The sequence below is a fragment of the Muntiacus reevesi genome, chromosome 1, assembly GCF_963930625.1.
Source record: "Muntiacus reevesi chromosome 1, mMunRee1.1, whole genome shotgun sequence".
Lineage (NCBI taxonomy): Eukaryota > Metazoa > Chordata > Mammalia > Artiodactyla > Cervidae > Muntiacus > Muntiacus reevesi.
This window is the reverse complement of record NC_089249.1, coordinates 65,215,398-65,234,994: the sequence shown is the minus strand read 5'-3', so window position 1 is coordinate 65,234,994 and position 19,597 is coordinate 65,215,398. Positions and strand designations below refer to the sequence as shown.

Here is a 19,597-nt window from a genome sequence, read left to right as displayed (position 1 = left end):
TTCACAACACATACAAACTTCATCATCTCATTCAAATCATGAAATAGAACACTGCAATAGAACAGTAAAATAGAACACTGAAATAGAACAGTAAAATCAACTGCTCTATTGTGACTATAAGAAAACTAACTATCTGAAAATTAGTCAATGTGATGAATAAACTACTACTATCATAGAAGTTCAAAGCAGTTTGGTGCTATAAAATTCTACTTATAAGACATTTATTTGGAACTTAAAAAAAAATCTTTCCTATGAGAATGATGTTACATATTGTAGATCTATCTCCAAGTCTACAAACAAAAGTGTTTTAAATATTGAGATAAATAAGAACATTAGAGAAATTTTAAGGGAAACTCCTAGCATTCCAAAGAGCTTTAGAGGATACTGGCTGTTTTTTTTTAAAGTATTATTTTACAGCTACAGACACAAACATACATAACCCAACAAAAGCACCAACAATCTCAAGGTGGGTTATGTCAGTAACTCACTAAATCCAAGTATCTCCTAACAGTAACATGAAAGTATGGTTTGTGATACCATTTAATACTACATTCATTTTTACTATAAAATGTCCAGCTTTTCAACTCTTTAACAAAGTTGTATCATGAATAAACAACAAAGCAATGCTTGTCAAACTATAAGTATTTGGTATATGGTAGCTATTATTGTACTTTACTTAGAAGCTGTGAATAGATCATTTTTTTTTCACTCATGGATAGAATTAAGAAATTTAGAGTAGTTTCAGAAAACTGGATAAGAATTAGAAATATATGATAATGGATGTCTAAGAGATTACATAGACTTTGTGGGAAAATGGCAATGCAGAGGAGGAGAGGGTGCTATGAAAGAATCTAGAAGTCTGATCCCCAAGAGGTTAAAAAAATGTTCATAGTTCTTCCATGTTTACTTACAGATAATATTTTAGCTCTCTACAATTTTATTTCAAGATCCAGAAGACATGAGACCATGGAGGTGAAAGTAAAAGGAGCGGAAGGAAGGTGAAGGGTAGGCGTAGGGATTTAGGGCAGCACATGACCAGTGCCTTGCATCACCCGCATGTTTGTGATCTATTTAAGACAAAGGCTGGTGCCTCTAGAACTGCCTAAGAGCATAAAACTTTAGTTAGTATTAAATAAATACAACTTTTAATTCCTTACTTTTTATTTAGTTTTAGTTCAAAGGAACACATTTGAAAGATCGTCCTTATAGATACATCTGATTTCCAAAAATTAACCATTACACCTCGTTAGTAAATGGCCATTTCACTAATATTTCACATATGCCTTCAGTAAGTGACTGGTGAACATAAATCCATCTGTTTTGCCAAGTAAGTTCTCATAAAATGTTTGAAAGAGAAAGACAAAAAATAATTAGATAACACATGGATTAGGGAAATTCATTATATTTAGCTTAGCTATATACTATCTTCTTCATTAATAAGGACAAATATGTTTAAAACTTTATATTTCTCAGTCTTTTTTCTTCCTCAACTCTACTTATCTTCTCTCTGAACTCAAACATCTGAAAGGTAAAACAGCTAAACGTAAGAGATACTGAACATTTCTGGCTTCTGGTATTGTCAAAATAAATAATCTAGACAAACTTTCTCACTGAAAGTGAAAAGTAAAAGTGAAAATCAATCAGTCATGTCAGACTCTTTGTGAGCCTATCACCTATACAGTCCATGGAATTCTCCAGACCAGAAAACTGAGGTGGGTAGCCTTTCCCTTCTCCAGGGGATCTTCCCCACCAAAGGATCAAACCCAGGTCTCCCACATTACAGGCGGATTCTTTACCAGCTGAGCCACAAAGGAAGCCGAAGAATACTGGAGTAAGTAGCCTATCCCTTCCCCAGGAGATCTTCCTGACCCAGGAATCGAACTGGGGTCTCCTGCATTGCAGGCGGATTCTTTACCAACTGAGCTATCAGGGAAGCCCAAGTAAGCTAAAGGCAATTTAAAAAGCTGGATGAAAAAATAGAAACCTCTTAAAAGCATTATACAGCCAATGCAGTGAAAAAGGACTGGACTGAGATCTGGAAGAGGACTGGAGCCCAGAAAAGTGACACTGCTCAGTCTTCACCAAGAGCAGAGGCCTTGGAGAATTCCTTGCCCTGCTCCCAATTTTGCAAAGACATCTCAAAGTGTTACAATGGATCCACAACTTCTTACGTTACAGACCCAGTACGCTAAAGGCAAAGGAGCAAATTCCCATTTGAATGCAGAGTTCCAAAGAATAGCAAGGAGAGATAAGAAAGCCTTCCTCAGTGATCAATGCGATGAAACAGAGGAAAACAAGAGAATGGGAAAGAATAGAGACCTCTTCAAGAAAATTAGAGATAATAAGGGAACATTTCATGCAAAGATGGGCACAATAAAAGAAATGGCATGGACTCAACAAAAGCTGAAGATACTAAGGAGAGGTGGCAAGAATACACTGAAGTGAAGTGAAGTGAAGTCACTCATTCGTGGCCAACTCTTTGCGACCCCATGGACTCTAGCCTACCTGGCTCCTCTGTCTAAGGGATTTTTGGAGTGGGTTGCCATTTCCTTCTCCAGAATACACTGAAGACACAAAAAATACACACACACACACACACAAAATACACAAAAAAGATCTTCACGACCCAGACAGCCAGGATGGTGTGATCACTCACCTACAGCCAGACATCCAAGAATGCAAAGTCAAGTGGGCCTTAGGAAGCATCACTACAAACAAAGCTAGCAGAGGTAATGGAATTCCAGTTGAGCTATTTCAAATCCTAAAAGATGATGCTGTTAAGGTGCTGCACTCAATATGCCAGCAAATTGGAAAAACTCAGCAGTGGCCACAGGACTGGAAAAGGTCAATTTTCATTCCAATCCCAAAGAAAGGCAATGTCAAAGAATGTTCAAACTATAGCACAGTTGTACTCATCTCACACGTTAGCAAAGTAATGCTCAAAATTCTCCAAGCCAGGCTTCAATAGTACATGAATCATGAACTTCCAGGTGTTCAAGCTGGATTTAGAAAAGGCAGAGGAACCAGAAATCAAATTGCCAATATCCACTGGATCATAGAAAAAGCAAGAGAATTCCAGAAAAACATCTACTTCTGCTTTAGTGACTATGCCAAAGCCTTTGACTATGTGGATCACAACAAACTGTGGAAAATTCTTAAAGCGATGGGAATACCAAATCACCTTACCTGCCTCCTGAGAATCCGTATGCAGGTCAAGAAGCAACAGTTAGAACTGGACATGGAAAACAGATTGGTTCCAAATCAGGAAAGGAGTAGGCCAAGGCTGTATATTGTCACCCTGCTTATTTAACTTATATGCAGAGTACATCATGCAAAATGCCAGGCTGAATGAAGCACAAGCTGGAATCAAGATTGCCAGGAGAAATATCAATAACCTCAGATATGCAGATGACACCTCCCTTATGGCAGAAAGTGAAGAACTAAAGAGTCTCTTGATGAAAGTAAAAGAGGAGAGTGAAAAAGTTGGCTTAAAGCTTAACATTCAGAAAACTAAGATCACGGCATCCAGTCCTATCACTTCACGGCAAGTAGATGGGGAAACAATGGAAACATGAGAAACTATTTTTTGGGCTCCAAAATCACTGCAGATGGTGACTGCAGCCATGAAGTTAAAAGATGCTAACTCCTTGAAAGAAAAGCTATGACCAACCTAGACATAACATTAAAAAGCAGAGACGTCACTTTGCCAACAAAGGTCCATATACTCAAAGCTATGGCTTTTCCAGTAGTCACGTATGGATGTGAGAGTTGGGCTACAAAGAAAATTGAGTGCCGAAAAATTGATGCTTTTGAACTGTGGTGTTGGAGAAGGCTCTTAAGAGTCCCTTGGACTGCAAGGAGATCCAACCAGTCCATCCTAAAGGAGATCAGTCCTGAATATTCACTGGAAGGACTGATGCTGCAGCTGAAACTCCAATACTTTGGTCACTTGATGCAAAGAATTGACTCATTGGAAAAGACCCTGATGCTGGAAAAGATTGAAGTCAGGAGAAGAGGATGACAGAGAACATGATAGTTGGATGGCATCACCGACTCTATGGACATGAGTTTGAGCAAGCTCTGGGAGTTGTGATATACAGGGAAGCTTGCTGTGTTGCAATCCATGTGGTTGCAAAGAGTCAGACAGGACTGAGCAACTGAACTGAACTGAAACCTCAAGCTCTGATCCCATATAAGAGGTTAGCAAACTAGGACTTCCAGGCCAATGTGGTTTGCCACCTAGTTTTGTATGAATGCAAGCTAAGAATCATTTTCACATTTTTTCAAATGACTGTGGGGAAAATGTTTAATATTTCATGACATAAAAAACTATATGACATTCAAATTTCCATGTCCATAGAAAAAAATTTTGAAACACAGCTGTGCCTACTCGTTTGCATATTGTCTATGGCTGCTTTCAACTACAACAGCACAGTTGAGTAACTGCAACATAACTCTATGGTCTTCAAAGCCTGTAATATTTACTGTCTAATCCTTTACATAAACAGATTGCAGACCTATGCCCTTGACTATGAATGCCCTTAGTAGCTTAGAAATAAACAAAAATCCTCTGTGGAGGAAAATATCATCATCCCAGGATTCAAAGAAAATAAGGTATATTAGGAGTCTAGACACCATAAATCAGAACCAACAGAAATAAGACACTAAAAGACACTAGGGACTCTAAATGTTGAAAATATGAGGCCCAAGCTATAAAAACAACAATGCACACTAGTTTTATTTCAAGGAAATAAAATTAAGGTTGAACATATCAAAAGATACTAGGAAATAGTTTTTAAACAGAATTAGGGTCAGGCAAATCCTGCTGGGGGTCTGGTGGGGTGATCACAATGTTCTATTTCTTTTACTCTGTGGTTACATTAAACTGTATTTTCATCTTTCATGAACTTTTCTAAGTTATTTTACAATTTTCAAAAGGCTTAAAAATGTACAAATATTCAAGCTAAAAATATTCTTGATACCTTGCAAGAAAAGTAAGTCTTGGTCACATCTTTCAGGTGAACATCTCTCTCTCTCTCACATCAGATGAAGGTTTATACTAGGGAAATTACTTGATATAAATACTTTTATATTTATCACATAAAGTTAGTTAATAGCAAATGTTAAGAACCCAATGTTAAATTTCCTTTTCAAAAATTACCGAAAATAGTGTGTGTATGTATGTACATCCCATTAGGAAATACCATGAAATTGTTATGTTTTACAGTGATTTCTTTCTTTAAAAAGAAAAAGAGATACAACTCCCAGACTATAATTCACTGGTCTTTAGTATGTTGACAAGACTGTGTAGACATCACTATTACCTAATTCCAGCACATATCATCACCCCAAAAAGAAACTGTCATGCCCACTAGCAGTGTCTCTCCATTCCCCACTTCCCACAGTTCCTGGAAGCCACTACTCTAGTTTTTTCTATAAATTTGTTTTGCAAATCCTTCTGGAATCATATACATGTAAGTTTGTGTCTGGCTTCTTTCACTTAGCATAACGTTTCCAAGGTATGTATCACTGTTTTGTTTCTTTTTCAAGACTAAATAGTATTTCACTGTCTAGATATACCAGTTTTGCTTATCCCTGATGAACATCTGGGTAGTTTTCACATTTTAGCTATTATGAGTAATGCAGCTATGAATATTTGCATACAGATTTTTATGTGGATATAGTTTTCTCTCTTGAGTGTATACCTAGGAGTGGAATTGCTGGGTTACATGATAACAGTGTTTAACTTTTTTTTAATTGCTGGCAAGAAAAAATGAGTAATAAGAAATCTACCATTTAAATCATTTTTAAGTGTACCATTCAGTAGTGTTAATTATATTCACACTGTTGTCAGACAGATCTCTAAAACTTTTTCATCTTGCAAAACTAAAACAGTATCAGAATTGTTAACCCTCACCTCTGTGGTAAACAACTATCAAGACGCATACAGTATTCATATGTGTTCTTCTTGCCTTTTATCTTACAAACTCCATTCATTTCCAATGTTTGTGTCAGCACATTACCCGCACTCCCTCCACTTAATTTACTTTTACAAGCCCAAAATATTAAAGATTATATACAAATGGCCAACAGGCATATGAGAAGATGCTCAACATCACAAGTTATTAGGGAAATACAAATCAAAACCTCTCACACACTGCTGGTGGGAATGCTATGGAAATGCTATGGGAATGCTATGGGAATGCTATGGAAAACAGTACAGAGGTTCCTTAAAAAATTAAAAATAGAATTATTACCATATGATCTAGCAATTCCACTTCTGGGTATACACACAAACAAATGAAAGCAGAATTCTGAAGAGATATTTGCACACCTATGTTCATAGCACTATTCACCATACCCAAGAGGTAAAAGCAAACCAAATGCTCCCTGACAAGTGAATGGAAGAACAAAATGTATATACATGCACTGGAATATTACCCAGCCCTAAAAAGGATGGGAAGTCAGACACACGCCACAACATGGATAAACCCTGAGGACACTATGCTAAGTGACATAAGCCAGTCATAAAAAGGCAATGTATGGTTCCACTTACAAGAGGTATCTAAAGTAGTCAAATTCACAAAAATAGAAAGAAGAATGGCAGTTGCCAAGTGCTGAAGAAGGAAGAAATGGAGAAGTTGATGTTCAATAGGTACAGATTTTCAGTTTTTAAAGAGAAAGAAGTTCTGGAGATTGGTGTCACAACAGCATGAATACACTTTAACACTAATTAATATGCTTGAAAATAACTAAGATAGTAGTTTTATGTTATATATCTTTTTATCAAAAGGAAAAAAGAAAAAGAAAATTTAAGATACTGAATCATACTAAAATAACTGGGCAAATGTTCCAATGTGCTTTAAAAAAAAAAAAAAAACGTTTAACTGCATGCACACTAAGCATGTTTTATTCCTAAAAGGCAGTATCAATAGAAGAGGCAGCGTTGTACTTCTATTTTCCTGTATATCCAATTTATTTATTTAATAAGTGAAAGTTGCTCAGTCATGTCCAACTCCTTGCAACTCCGTGTCTATACAGTTCATGGATTCTCCAGGCCAGAATACTAGAGTGGGTAGCCTTTCCCTTCTCCAGGGGAATCTTCCCAGCCCAGGGATCAAACCCAGGTCTCTCGAATTGTAGGTGGATTCTTTAGCAGCTGAGCTACAAAGGAAGCCCAAGAATACTGGAATGGGTAGTCTACCCCTTCTCCAGGGGATCTTCCTGACCCAGGAATCAAACCGGGGTCTCCTGCATTGCAGACGGATTCTTTACCAACTGAGCTATCAAGGAAGCCCATTTATTTTATAGAAAAGGAAAAAAACAGCCAAATGTTGATAGGTTACTATGGGCCAGGTACATATTATGCATTTGACCTGTTTTCTCATAATATTCTCATACCATAATCTGAGAGAAGTGCCCATGGTAGCCCAGACAACAAATGACAAGGCTGGGTATGAATCCAGCGAGGTCAGTATTACTCCGTGACTGGCTCTCTCCTCTTATACCATGATACAACTCAGGGTAATGGGTTAAACAACCTGAAGAGTGAGAAAACATTAAATATACACACACACCAGAAGCCACCAGCAACTAAAAAGCAAGAATTTAAGGGCAAAGGAAAGGCTTCATTCTAATGGTTCATTCTCTGATACCCTTACTGTACATATAAAATACCTTCTCCCACACTGGCATGCACTTCCTATACATACTAGGGCTTCTGAATAAGTGTTCTGAGGAACAGTTGAAGGATTAAATAATTAAAAATCTCAAATAATATTACAGGTCAAAATATATATATATATTATAGGTCAAAAAATCCTTAGGTATTAAAACAAGTTAAATGTAAAATATGTTCCTATGAAAGTGATCTTCCACATATAACAAACGTGCTTAACAACAATCTCTAGCATCAGTGTTACCTTACTAACAGATACATAATTGAAGATCTTGAACGCATTTCTTCATCTACAAAATGAGGATAATAATGCCTACTAACAAGATTATTTTGTCACTACTTTTTAAGGCAACAAAGGAACACATTCATCAACTCTATTTAGATCATAAAGCAAGAGGTAAATACTATTTAGACAATATATCTACTTTTATTTTTGGTATTTCAATAATATTAACTTGACATTTGAAATATGATACTATAATAATAGCAGCTGCTATTAAGATCTTATTGTGTTAACAGACACTGTGCTATAAACACTCAACACACATATTCTTTACTACATCACAACTGATATTATCCTTAGTTTACCAAAGGCTTGAAAGTGAAAGTGAAAGGTGCTCAGGCATGTCCGACTCTCTGTGATCTCATGGACTATACAGTCCATGGAATTCTCCAGGCCAGAATACTGGATCTTCCCAACCCAGGGATGGAACCCAGGTCTCCCACATTGCAGGCAGATTCTTTAACAGCTGAGCCACAAGGGAAGCCCAAGAATACTGGAGTGGGTAGCCTATCCCTTCTCCAGTGGATCTTCCTGACTCAAAAATCAAACCGGGCCTCCTGCATTGCAGGTGGATTCTTTACCAATTGAGCTATCAGGGAAGCCCGAAGGCTTAGCAAAGATTAAATTGTTTTTCCAAGCTGTTAAGTAATGGTGCTGAGATTTGAACTAAGGTCTGCCAAAGCCTCAGCTCCTTACCACTAGTGAGTGGTTGATCATACTGACATTTGTCAGCAACACCTTAGAACAAATTAAATGACAGGCTCAAGTGCCGATGAAGAGTACTGAGCATATGTCTTTCACCTCCTACTGCTCTCACACCCCGTGTCTCCTATAAAGAAAGTCATCGCTATTATTGCATAAAACAAATTCTCATTTCCTCACTTTCCGCAATGAAATAGCAAATGGTCTACACACTTTGAAAAGTTTTTCAGTCAGGAATGAAAAGAGGGAATATTATCTATAAAGTACTAACAAACTAGAATAACCTTCCTCCCCCATTAGACTATAATGGAGGGATTATTTGTCTGTACTTTGCTGTATCCATGACCCTATGTAGCTAAGCTCCCAATACGAGGCCTACCAGTTCCGCATTCCTAGTATCATTTACCATGAAGTGGATCTCTTCTTAAGCGGGTCTTATACAGATGCAGTTTAACATCAGTACACAGTTTTAGAATTCACTGAAAACTCCCACAGATAATTTTATATCAAAACTCTGCTATAAGATAGATATTTCTGTTTGGATAATTTACTGATAAAATAGAATCAGACAGATTAAATAACTTGCCTAAAGTCATACTTGATTCACACATAGTGCAAACGGAAAAATAATCCCAGTTGTCTGACCAAAATTCCTACCTGCCCACATATCCATTTATCTGTAAAACTACAAGCTACTAGCTAGCAGGCTTTGTCTAAATCACCTAATACGGTACACCAGGACAGTACATTTTAATGCTTCTTGATATTACATAATAACATTAAGGCAATCCACCAGCTACGACAACCATATTTTTAATAAAAATTGTTCCACTATGGCCTTCTTTTATTCTGTGTTGATAATCAACAAGCAAAATTCCCTCACATTAGGTTCTAAAGCCTCCCACAATACAAAGTAGGATGAAAGTAGCAGCATAAAATAACCCATTACTAGAAAGCTTTAACATTCAGACTATCCAAGGCAATCAGTGATTCATAAAAGCAAAAAGTGAGATTTACCTTCAACTTAAGTGATTCTCCAAGTAATGTTCCCTTATAATCCGTTGTATAGGTCCAATCATATGGTTTAATGACCTCTTTAGAGTGTTCACCCTCCGTCCTCAAATACCAAAATGAGAAGGATCAGATTCAGTGAGGCAGAATATAGAACATCTGTATTCATTTTGTTGTTTAGTTGCTAAGTCGTGTCCAACTCTTTTGTGACCCCATTCATGTATCACACCAAATTACATTCTATACATAATATAAAATATACTATTAATAAACACATACACTTGTCAAAATTCACTAATATAAGATCTTTCTTAGCTTTTCTGTACATTTATTATTATTTAACCTGTCATGAATTAATAATGTAGTCTCCCCAATTAATCTGTACACTGCCCAAGGACATGTTTTAAAGGTTTATACTTTTTTCAAAGAACCTAATACACAATAGGAACAAAATAAATAACTCTCGATTTGATTATGAAATAAAATATTTTTCATTTTCCTTAGTTTCAATGCTCCTTAGATTTTCAATGCAAACCATAAGCAAACATTTTTCTTCAAAAACAGGAATATTAAACTACACAGTTTAATGTGTCTTCACTAAAGAACACTGAAAGCTCAAAAAACAAAACCTTCCATAGCTCACCTCAACTGTCATTGAATTTAACTCAAGAAGTATTCAAAAGGGGGTAATTAATCTTTTATCAATGAGAAAAATGAACTCTAGAATGATTCAACTATCAAATTTAATAATAATACTAGCCCTTCATTATAATAAAATATCACAACTGAATACTTTTTCAACTCTTTTCTATTTCAACCCCTAACTGCCCAGATCCTCACCTGCTTTCCTGCCACTCTTCAGCACAGGCTACTTTAAGCATTCCTTGGTAGTTGTTCACACATCTTAATGCATCTGTAGCATTGAACTCAATTCCAAAGCCAGAGCCATGCTGGATTCTTAAAACATTGTCTCCAAACATCATTTCGGGGAGAGATGGCATATGCAATTCATCAGCTAACCTATGCATAATCAAAAGTCAGAAGGATTATTTTATATCACTGTTGGCACTCTTGTTTCCTTTTGATCTCCACAGAATACCTTTTACTCCTAAGTGAGTTAAATAATATATGATTTAATAAGATGATATAGTTGTAAATTCTATAAATGCTTTCATCATCCATTGTCTTTGTGTATACCTTTTTGGCACTGTACTAGGTAGTGGGTTAAATAATAAGTAATAAATATACAAAAAATACATAATATAATGTCAGCTAGTAGTAAGTGATACACGAAAATTGAAGCAATGCAATGCAGGGGTACCATTTAAGGTAGGATGATCAAAGACAAGTCTGAGATACTTGAATCTGAGCCTCAAAACTACCCTTTGAGCTAAAAAAGGCTCAGAGAACTTAAGTAGCTAACTGAAATGACAGAGCTAATAAGTGGTAAAACTAGGCCTCTTTCCATTATACTAGCCTGCTTTATAAAAACTTGGACCTCAACTGGCTAGTTTTATTACATAAGAAATTATTAACTCACAGACATGTTACGACTCGGAGAAGGCAATGGCAACCCACTCTAGTACTCTTGCCTGAAAAATCCCACGGATGGAGGAGCCTGGTAGGCTACAGTCCATGGTGTCGCTAAGAGTCAGACAAGACTGAGAGACTTCACTTTCACTTTTCACTTTCATGCATTGGAGAAGGAAACGGCAACCCACTCCAGTGTTCTTGCCTGGAGAATCCCAGGGACAGAGGAGCCTGCTGGGCATGACACAGACCATGAGGGAGTGAGGAGGGAGGTGAAAACTTTAAGTAACGGCCAGAGAAGCAGGCCGAGCACACGAGAGACCGGAAAACAAGGGTAAGAGGAAGGCTAGGGACATCTGTGGTTGCTCTGGTCATAAGCACTGTTCGTTTTCTGAGCTGAATCCTGTGTTCAATTATTTCCTCACATACTATTAAATTCTCATCACTTGAGGCAACCAAGGTGGACAGGGATGAGAAGGGGGTAGAGGGCTGGGGCAGGGATTCTCTTTTCCTTGCAACCTGAAAGCATAACTAACACAGAGGCTCCATGGAATCAATTTTCTAATTATCTTTTATATCAATTTTTAAATTTTATTGCTTTCAGAAAATTTTCAAAAAGTATTATATACTTTGTTCACAAATAAAAACTATAAAATGTTATTTCACCTTTCCTACCGATCAAAGATCATCACATTTAACAAACTTGTTAAGACAAGGTCCTCAAGTTCAACTGAGGGTTTATACCTCTAGCTGCTCTAGAATGTAGGTATCTGCCCCTGAAGCTCCCTCATCCCTTTTTATTTTGTTTTAACCTATCAAAGGCTGGAAAAAGCAAACAATCTTTAAACACTTCTTTAAACTGCATAATGAATAAAAAGAGAACAGGAAAAATAATAATAATTCATTTATTAGGGCAAAGAGACTGTAGGGATTTTTTCTCCTTCCTTACATTTCTAATACAGTTATAAAGTATGCAATAGAGTCCAAAGTTTAAAAATGCTTTGAATGAAGTTCTAAGGGATCCTGAACAAAGCACAGGATTTTAGTGCAAGTGGTCTATGACAGCTACTTTAGCAGATCAGGTTTTCTTTTTTCTTTTTTAAGACTTCCAGATTTTTGAAAGCTATATAGCTATACAGGTTAGGTAAGCTGAAACAATACATTACAGAATGTATTTTTACATAAAGCTAACAAAAGATGTATGCATATCCCAAGACCACAATTATCCTCTTTCCAGTTGCTTTAAATCTATTCCCAACTAGACATACCAGTCAAGTCTTGTAAAAACCATGCATAAACAAATTATTTAAGCTTTAAATGTAAAATATATTGATAGTAGAAACATCTACTTCATTCCTGGATCATCAAAGCCTCACCACTTTTAAAAATGAAGATGGGTTCTAATTTTACCATGACTGCCCAAAAGAGAAGTTAATGTACCACACAGCCCCATGTTTCCATAACATTCCTATCTCTGGTGAATTTTCTGTTCTCACATAACAATTATATTAATTTTGGCTATGAAGCAAAGAAAAAAACATTTAAAAATTTAAAAACTAAAAAATTAAAGCTGCTGTTTCTTATAGGAAAATGCCTTTGCCAGTAAAATTCTCAAGTTGTTGCAAGCTTTAAGAGGTGATAATGAAAAAAGCAAATACACCCACTGAGGGAAACCAGCACTTGCTCACTTAGATTTTCAGAATAACTGTCAATTTACATCCCACCCTGGGGCAAAAATTAAGAAAAAAGTACCAAGAACTTAATCAAATTTATATTCTTTGACTCAAAATATCAGCTTTGGGAAATTTGTAATAAATAAATAAACCCCAATGCAGGGAAGAAAAAAACTACATACATTAAAACTCATAATCATCTCATTTATAGTAGAAAAGAAGAAATACTCTAATGATAAGGAAATGAATAGTTATGTAAACTGTTGTCTGGGCTTCCCAGGTGGTGCAGTGGTAAAGAATCCACCTGCCAATGCAGGAGATGTAAGAGACACGGGTCCGATCCCTGGGTCAGGAAGATTCCCCTGGGGTAGAAACAGCAACCCACTCCAATATTCTTGCCTGGAAAGTTCCTTGAACAGAGAAGCCTGGCAGGCTACAGTCCAGGGAGTCACAAGACAGACATGACTGAGCGACTGAGCACACAAACTATTGTCTATGCAGATGATAAAACATTATAGAATCATTAAAGATATTTAAAAGGAGAATATAATAATGTTGAAAATGCTTATGAGACAACAGTAAGGAAAAAAAATCAGGCACACTGTATGTTCATCAGATCTCTGTTTATGTATATAAGCACATATCAGTGATCTAACATTTTAAGTTGCACAACTTTAGGGTGATATCTGATACCATTAATTTTCATCATAAATTTAAGTAAAATTTATTGTTTTGTTATTAGGAAATAGAAAATAACAAATACGAGAGAGATTAATACTCCCGTTCAAATGCCACAGGCAAGACGGACAGCAAAAATATCATTTTAAAAAAGAGAGAAAAGAAAAGAAAATGTGGCTTATATATACAATGGAGTATGATGCAGCCTTTCAAAAGCAGGAAATTCTGCAATACGTGACGGCATGTATGAACCCTGAGAACATTAGGCTGAGTAAAACAAACCAGGCATAGAAAGGCAGACACTACATGATTCCACTTATTCACAGAATCAAAGAGTGAAATGGTAGTTGCCAAGGGCTAGAGGAAGGGAAAAACGGGTTGTTAATCAATAGGTGTAAAATTTCAGGCAAGCAAGATGAATAAGTTCTAGAGATCTGTTATACAACACTGCCCCTATAGCCAATAATAATGCATTCTACATTTTACATTTATGAATTTGTCAGGAGGGTAGAATTCATATTAAGTATTCTTACCACAATAAAACAAAATTTTTAAAAAAAGAAAATACTAGATACTTAAAAGACTAAATTGGATGGATTATAATCAGAATAAACATTTCATTAAAAGATTAGATATAAATAAGCTGCAACCACTGTAAAGTGCATATGAAATATAAACTAATATAAGATGTGATTCTGTGCATTTTCCCAACATATCTGAAAAAATCTAGTAGTCCTCTGAAATACTCCAGTTAAATATATGTCAAAAGAATACCTGTCAATAACTTACATTTCTTCAAACGTCCTAAATTCAGAGTATCTTGAACAAAGGCCAAACAGAATATCTTAAACCCATTTTTAATGGCAAATTTTACTCTTTGTAACAAACAGGTATGTCTGTTTATAAGGTCAAAGAAAAGTCAGCAGTGGCCACGGGTCTGGAAAAGGTCAGCTTTCATTCCAAGCCCAAAGAAGGGCAATGCCAAAGAATGCTCAAACTACCATACAACTGCACTCATTTCACATGCTAGCAAAGTAATGCTCAAAATCCTCCAAGCCAGGCTTCAACAGTACATGAACCAAGAACTTCCAGATGTACAAGCTGGATTTAGAAAAGGCAGAGGAATCAGAGATCAAATTGCCAACATCCACTGGATCATCAAAAAAGCAAGGGAATTCCAGAAAAACATCTGCTTCATTGACTATGCTAAAGCCTTTGACTGTGTGGATCACAACAAACTGGAAAACTCTTGAAGAGTTGGGAATACCAGACCACCTTACCTGCCTCCTGAGAAACCCCTATGCAGGTCAAGAAGCAATAGTTAGAACCCAACATGGAACAACCGACTGGTTCAAAATTGGGAAAGGAGTACATCAAGGCTATATACTGTCACCCTGCTGTGTGCTAGTTAGTGCTAGTGAAAGTCACTCAGTTGTGACTTACTCTTTGTGACCCCGCGGACTATACAGTCCATGGAATTCTCCAGGTCAGAATACTGGAGTAAGTAGCTGTTCCCTTCTCCAAGGGATCTTCCCAACCCAGGGATAGAACCAGGGTCTCCCACATCGCAGCTGAGCCACCAGGGAAGTCCCTGCTTCTAAATTTATATGTAGAATACATCATGCAAAATGCCAGGCTGGATGATGCTCATGAATGAATCAAGATTGCCAGGAGAAATATCAATAACCTCATATAGGCAGAGGACACAACCCTGATGGCAGAAAGCAAAGAGGAACTAAAGAGCCTCTTGATGAAGGTGAAAAAGGAGAGTGAAAAGGCTGCTTAAAACTCAACATTCAAAAACCTAAGATCATGGCATCCAGTCTCATCACTTCATGGCAAATAGATGGGGAAACAATGACAGACTTTATTTTCCTGGACTCCAAAATTGCTGCAAATGGTGACTGAAGCCAGGAAATTAAAAGACACTTGCTCCTTCGAAGAAAAGCTTTGACAAACCTAGACAGCATATTAAAAAGCAGAGACATCACTTTGCCAACAAAGGTCCATCTAGTCAAAGCTATGGTTTTTCCAGTAGTCATGTACGGATGTGAGAGTTGGACCATAAAGAAGGACCATAAAGAGCACCAAAGAATTGATGCTTTTGAACTATGGTGCTGGAGAAGACTCTCGAGAGACCCTTGGACTGCAAGGAGATCAAACCAGTCAATCCTAAAGGAAATCAATCCTGAATATTCATTGCAAAGACTGATGCTGAAGCTGAAGCTCCAATACTTTGGCCACCTGATGAAAAGAGCCTACTCATTGGAAAAGACCCTGATGCTGAAAAAGATTGAAGGCAGGAGGAGAAGAGGACGACAGAGAACAAGATGGTTAGATGGCATCACCAATTCAATGGACAAGAGTTTGAGCATACTCTGGGAGTTAGTGAAGGACAGGGAAGCCTGGCATGCTGCAGTCCATGGGGGTCACAAAGAGTCAGATTTGATTGAGCAACTGAACAACAACAAATTTATAAGGTCAAGAAGACAGGAAGCCTTTATAGGATTAACATGCTTTAATTCATTAAAGGAAATTTCACTAATTCAAAGAAAAGTGAAAACATTAGTTGCTCAGTTGTGTCCAACTCTTTGTGTCCTCATGGACTGTAACCCACCAGGTTCCTCTGTCCATGGAACTCTCCAGGCAAAACTAATGGAGTGGGTTACCATTTCCTTCTTGAGGGGATCTTCCCAATCCAGAGTTCAAACCCGGGTCTCCTACTGCAGGCAGATTCTTTACCGTCTGAGCCACTATTAATCCAAAATTTTCCTAATTCACTTAAATATTAATATACAACAACCAGCAATGACCAGCTCAGTGGTTGGACCATGGAGAAGCTCCAGAGCACTTCCCAAAGCCAAACTTGCATCAGAAAAAAAGGTCACAGTCACTGTTTGGTGGTCTGCTGCCAGTCTGATCCACTGCAGCTTTCTGAATCTGGGGGAAACCATTACATCTGAGATGTATGCTCAGCAAATTGATGAGGTGCATCGAAAATTGCAAAGGGTGCAGTCAGCACTGGTTAACACAAAGGACCCAATTCTTCTCCACAACAACGCCTGACTGCAGGTCACACAACCAATGCTTCAAAAGTTGAATGAACTGGGCTACTAAGTTTTGCCTCATCCACCATATTCACCTGACCTCTCACCAACTGACTACCACTTCTCCAAGCACCTCAACTTTTTGCAGGGAAAATGCTTCCACAACCAGTAGGAGGCAGAAAATGCTACCAAGAGTTCATCGCTGAATCCCAAAGCACAGATTTTTACACTACAGGAATAAACAAACATTTCTCATAGGTAAAAATGTGATGATTGTAATGGTTTCTATTTGGATTAATAAAGATGTGCTTGAACCTAGTTACAATGATTTAAAATTCACAATCTGAAATCACAATTAGGTTTGCACCAGCCTAATATATAGCACAATTATATATATGGTGCAATATGTAGCAGAGAAAGTTATACACAGAGGAAAACTCAGAGAATAACTCAACCTGTGGTGGGATGAAACAAAATTTTTCTTAGTGACTTTGCAAGAAAGTTACCTTTTTATCAATTATGATACTAAATATCCTTTCAAACTCTCTTCTGGTCACTTTCCTCTGCCTAAATCTGTCATTGCTCCCTAGAGTTCCACCTCGTGACCTTTTTCTTTTCTTCTGGATGATTTCTAGACAATCTTAATTCACTCTCAAGCCTCCAGGTACCAAGTGATGATTCCCAAACATAAATCCATAAATAAATCATCTTTTTTAAGCTCCAAGATAAGTGCCTAATACATTTCCACTTTATAAACTATACTCAATTCATACTTCAACAAACTAAACTCATCCTCCATCTGTTCTTCCTCCTGTATTTCTCACCATGTCCAATGGCAAAACTTTCCAGGCATAACCCAAGCCAGAAATCTTGCCAAGAGTATAGAGTCTTCCTTTTACCCTTACTCCTCCTATCAAGTGACCATCAAATCACTTAATCTCTAAAATCTCCCCTCTCCTCTCCTCTCTACCCTTCTAACTGGTCTCTTTCCCCAGTCCTGCAGCCCTCCAATCCAACCACCACATCATGTTCAAATCTTTCAGAGTGTACATCTGATAATGTTGTTCCTTAGCATAAAATAACACCTGGTGGTAGTCAGATAAAATCCAACAAAACTCCTTAGCCTGGCATAAACGTTCACTCAGTGGTATCTTCACTGCTCAGGAGCCTATCTGCCACTGGCTTCTCACTGCAGTTCTTCCCCTCTGATACCTCACGCTCTAATCACACAGAACTGTTGTTCAGGCCTCCCACTCTCTCTGATCCGCCCCCCCACCCCCCCCCCCACCCCCCGGCTTTCCACGTCCCTCTGGACCTCCCCAAACCTTGTCAAGATTCAGCTCAGGCATCACAACGCATCACAGTTGTCACTCTCACTGGCCCTGCGGCGCTACACACGAGCCCAGCCCCACCCCATCCCATCGACTTTATTAAGATCCATTTCAGGCATCTCAATTTCCCGGATGCCATGCCTTGTTCCCCGCCTCAAAAAAAAAAAAAAATAAAATAAAATAAAAAAATAACCCTGCAGGTACACCTCTATCAATTCACTCTGTACAACTGTCTGTCTCTCTCACAAGGCTGAATTCCTCGAGGCAGAGGCTTTCATCTTTTGTATCTCAAGCGCCTGGCATGGCACCTGACATGTTAAAAACCAAGCATATATACCACCCCTGTTATTAACCCTCAAGAAAACAGTTCACAGCCACCCAGAAATAGTCTAAAGGTGGCGCTGGCTTTGGCAGGTAGAGACCTGCCGGAGGGGGCAGTCCACCAGAACAGTCATGCTCTACTCAAACCCAGGCGGAGTGACTTTCACGAAGCCAGAGCCTGCCGAACCCGAACCGAAGGACAGGAAGTGGTGACAGGGATATTTCCTGGTGCTGTCAATTCAAAGGTCCCGTCCGGAGGGACACGAGCCTCCGCCCTAAAGGAGGGCTGGGGCTTCGCGGGCCTCGCTCGCCTCCAGCTCAGGCCCAGCTCCAAGGCCCACACCCCGATCCCAGCCCTAGAGCCTCACTTCTCCACATCCGCCGACTTCATGATGTGGGTCTTGGAAGCCGTCAGCTTCCAGGGCCCGAAGGAGAAGTCCTGGTGGCTGCTCTGGAAGCCGTGGATCATCATGGCCGCGGAAAGGCCAGCAGGGGCCACACAGAACAGGTTGGAGCACGGGCGGCAGAGGCAGCGGCAGCGGCGGCAGATACCGGTCCCTCCTCCTCCCTCCAGCCCGGCAGCCTAGACTTCCGAGCCGTTACCATGCCCGGCCCCGCCCCACCCCACCACGCCCCCTGCCGGCTACACGGACGCAGGCCCTCCTTTCCGCCTCCTCCGTCCCGCGACTTTTTGCTTCCGGGACCAGTTGCCGAGGTTGTGTGACCCACGTCTTACGTCACGACGCACCTGAAAAAGGTGGGGAGACTCTGCTGAGGGGCGAGGCTTCGGCAGCAGGGGATGTGGCTAGGGGCGCGCATGTCATTGGATGACATCATCTTGGCCCCTTCGCGGAAGCCCAGTGTTGAAGAATCCGACGTGATCTTTGTAGACCTTGCAAAGCAGTGAACTACCTTGCGTGTTACTGAATTGGTGTAGAGGAAATGCCCAGCATTTTTCCGTTGAAGACAAAGTTCTTAAATCACTTAGAGTTTAGGAGGTTCAGCATCAAGTGCGGCAAGACAAGTGGACCTACTATCGACTAAGACTCCTATCAAAAATTTCATCCTTCAGACATTTCAAGACTGTCCTGGTCTAGCTATTATCTAAGCTTGTGTTATGGTGGAAATAACACTAGAGATCTGGTGCTACATTCACCATTGCAATGCTGTTCTGTGCATGCTTGGCAACTGTTTAGTCGCTAAGTGGTGTCCCACTCTATTAGGAGCCTATGGAGTGTAGCCTGCCTGGATCCTCTGTGCATGAGATTTCCCAGGCAAGAATATTGGAGTGGGTTGCCATTTCCTTCAGGGGATCTTCCTGACCCAGGGATTGAACCCGCATC

General features: G+C 38.8%; 1 protein-coding gene across 3 annotated transcripts in view; it reads right to left on the bottom strand.

Annotated features, from left to right (window-relative positions):
• Positions 1-18,873, bottom strand: part of TIPRL (TOR signaling pathway regulator) — a 58,623-nt gene extending 39,750 nt beyond the window's left edge. The window contains exons 1-3 of one of the 3 annotated variants that reach the window (XM_065946406.1): positions 18,623-18,873; positions 10,515-10,694; positions 9,681-9,780 (exon numbers count right to left, since the gene is read on the bottom strand). In XM_065946406.1, coding sequence (XP_065802478.1) covers positions 9,681-9,780; positions 10,515-10,694; positions 18,623-18,726 — 384 coding nt within the window. In that variant the 5' untranslated portion in view covers positions 18,727-18,873. The remainder of the gene's footprint in view (positions 1-9,680; positions 9,781-10,514; positions 10,695-18,622) is intronic. The other 2 variants (XM_065946397.1, XM_065946387.1) reach the window with 2 other exon arrangements.
• Positions 18,874-19,597: the final 724 nt, after the last annotated feature.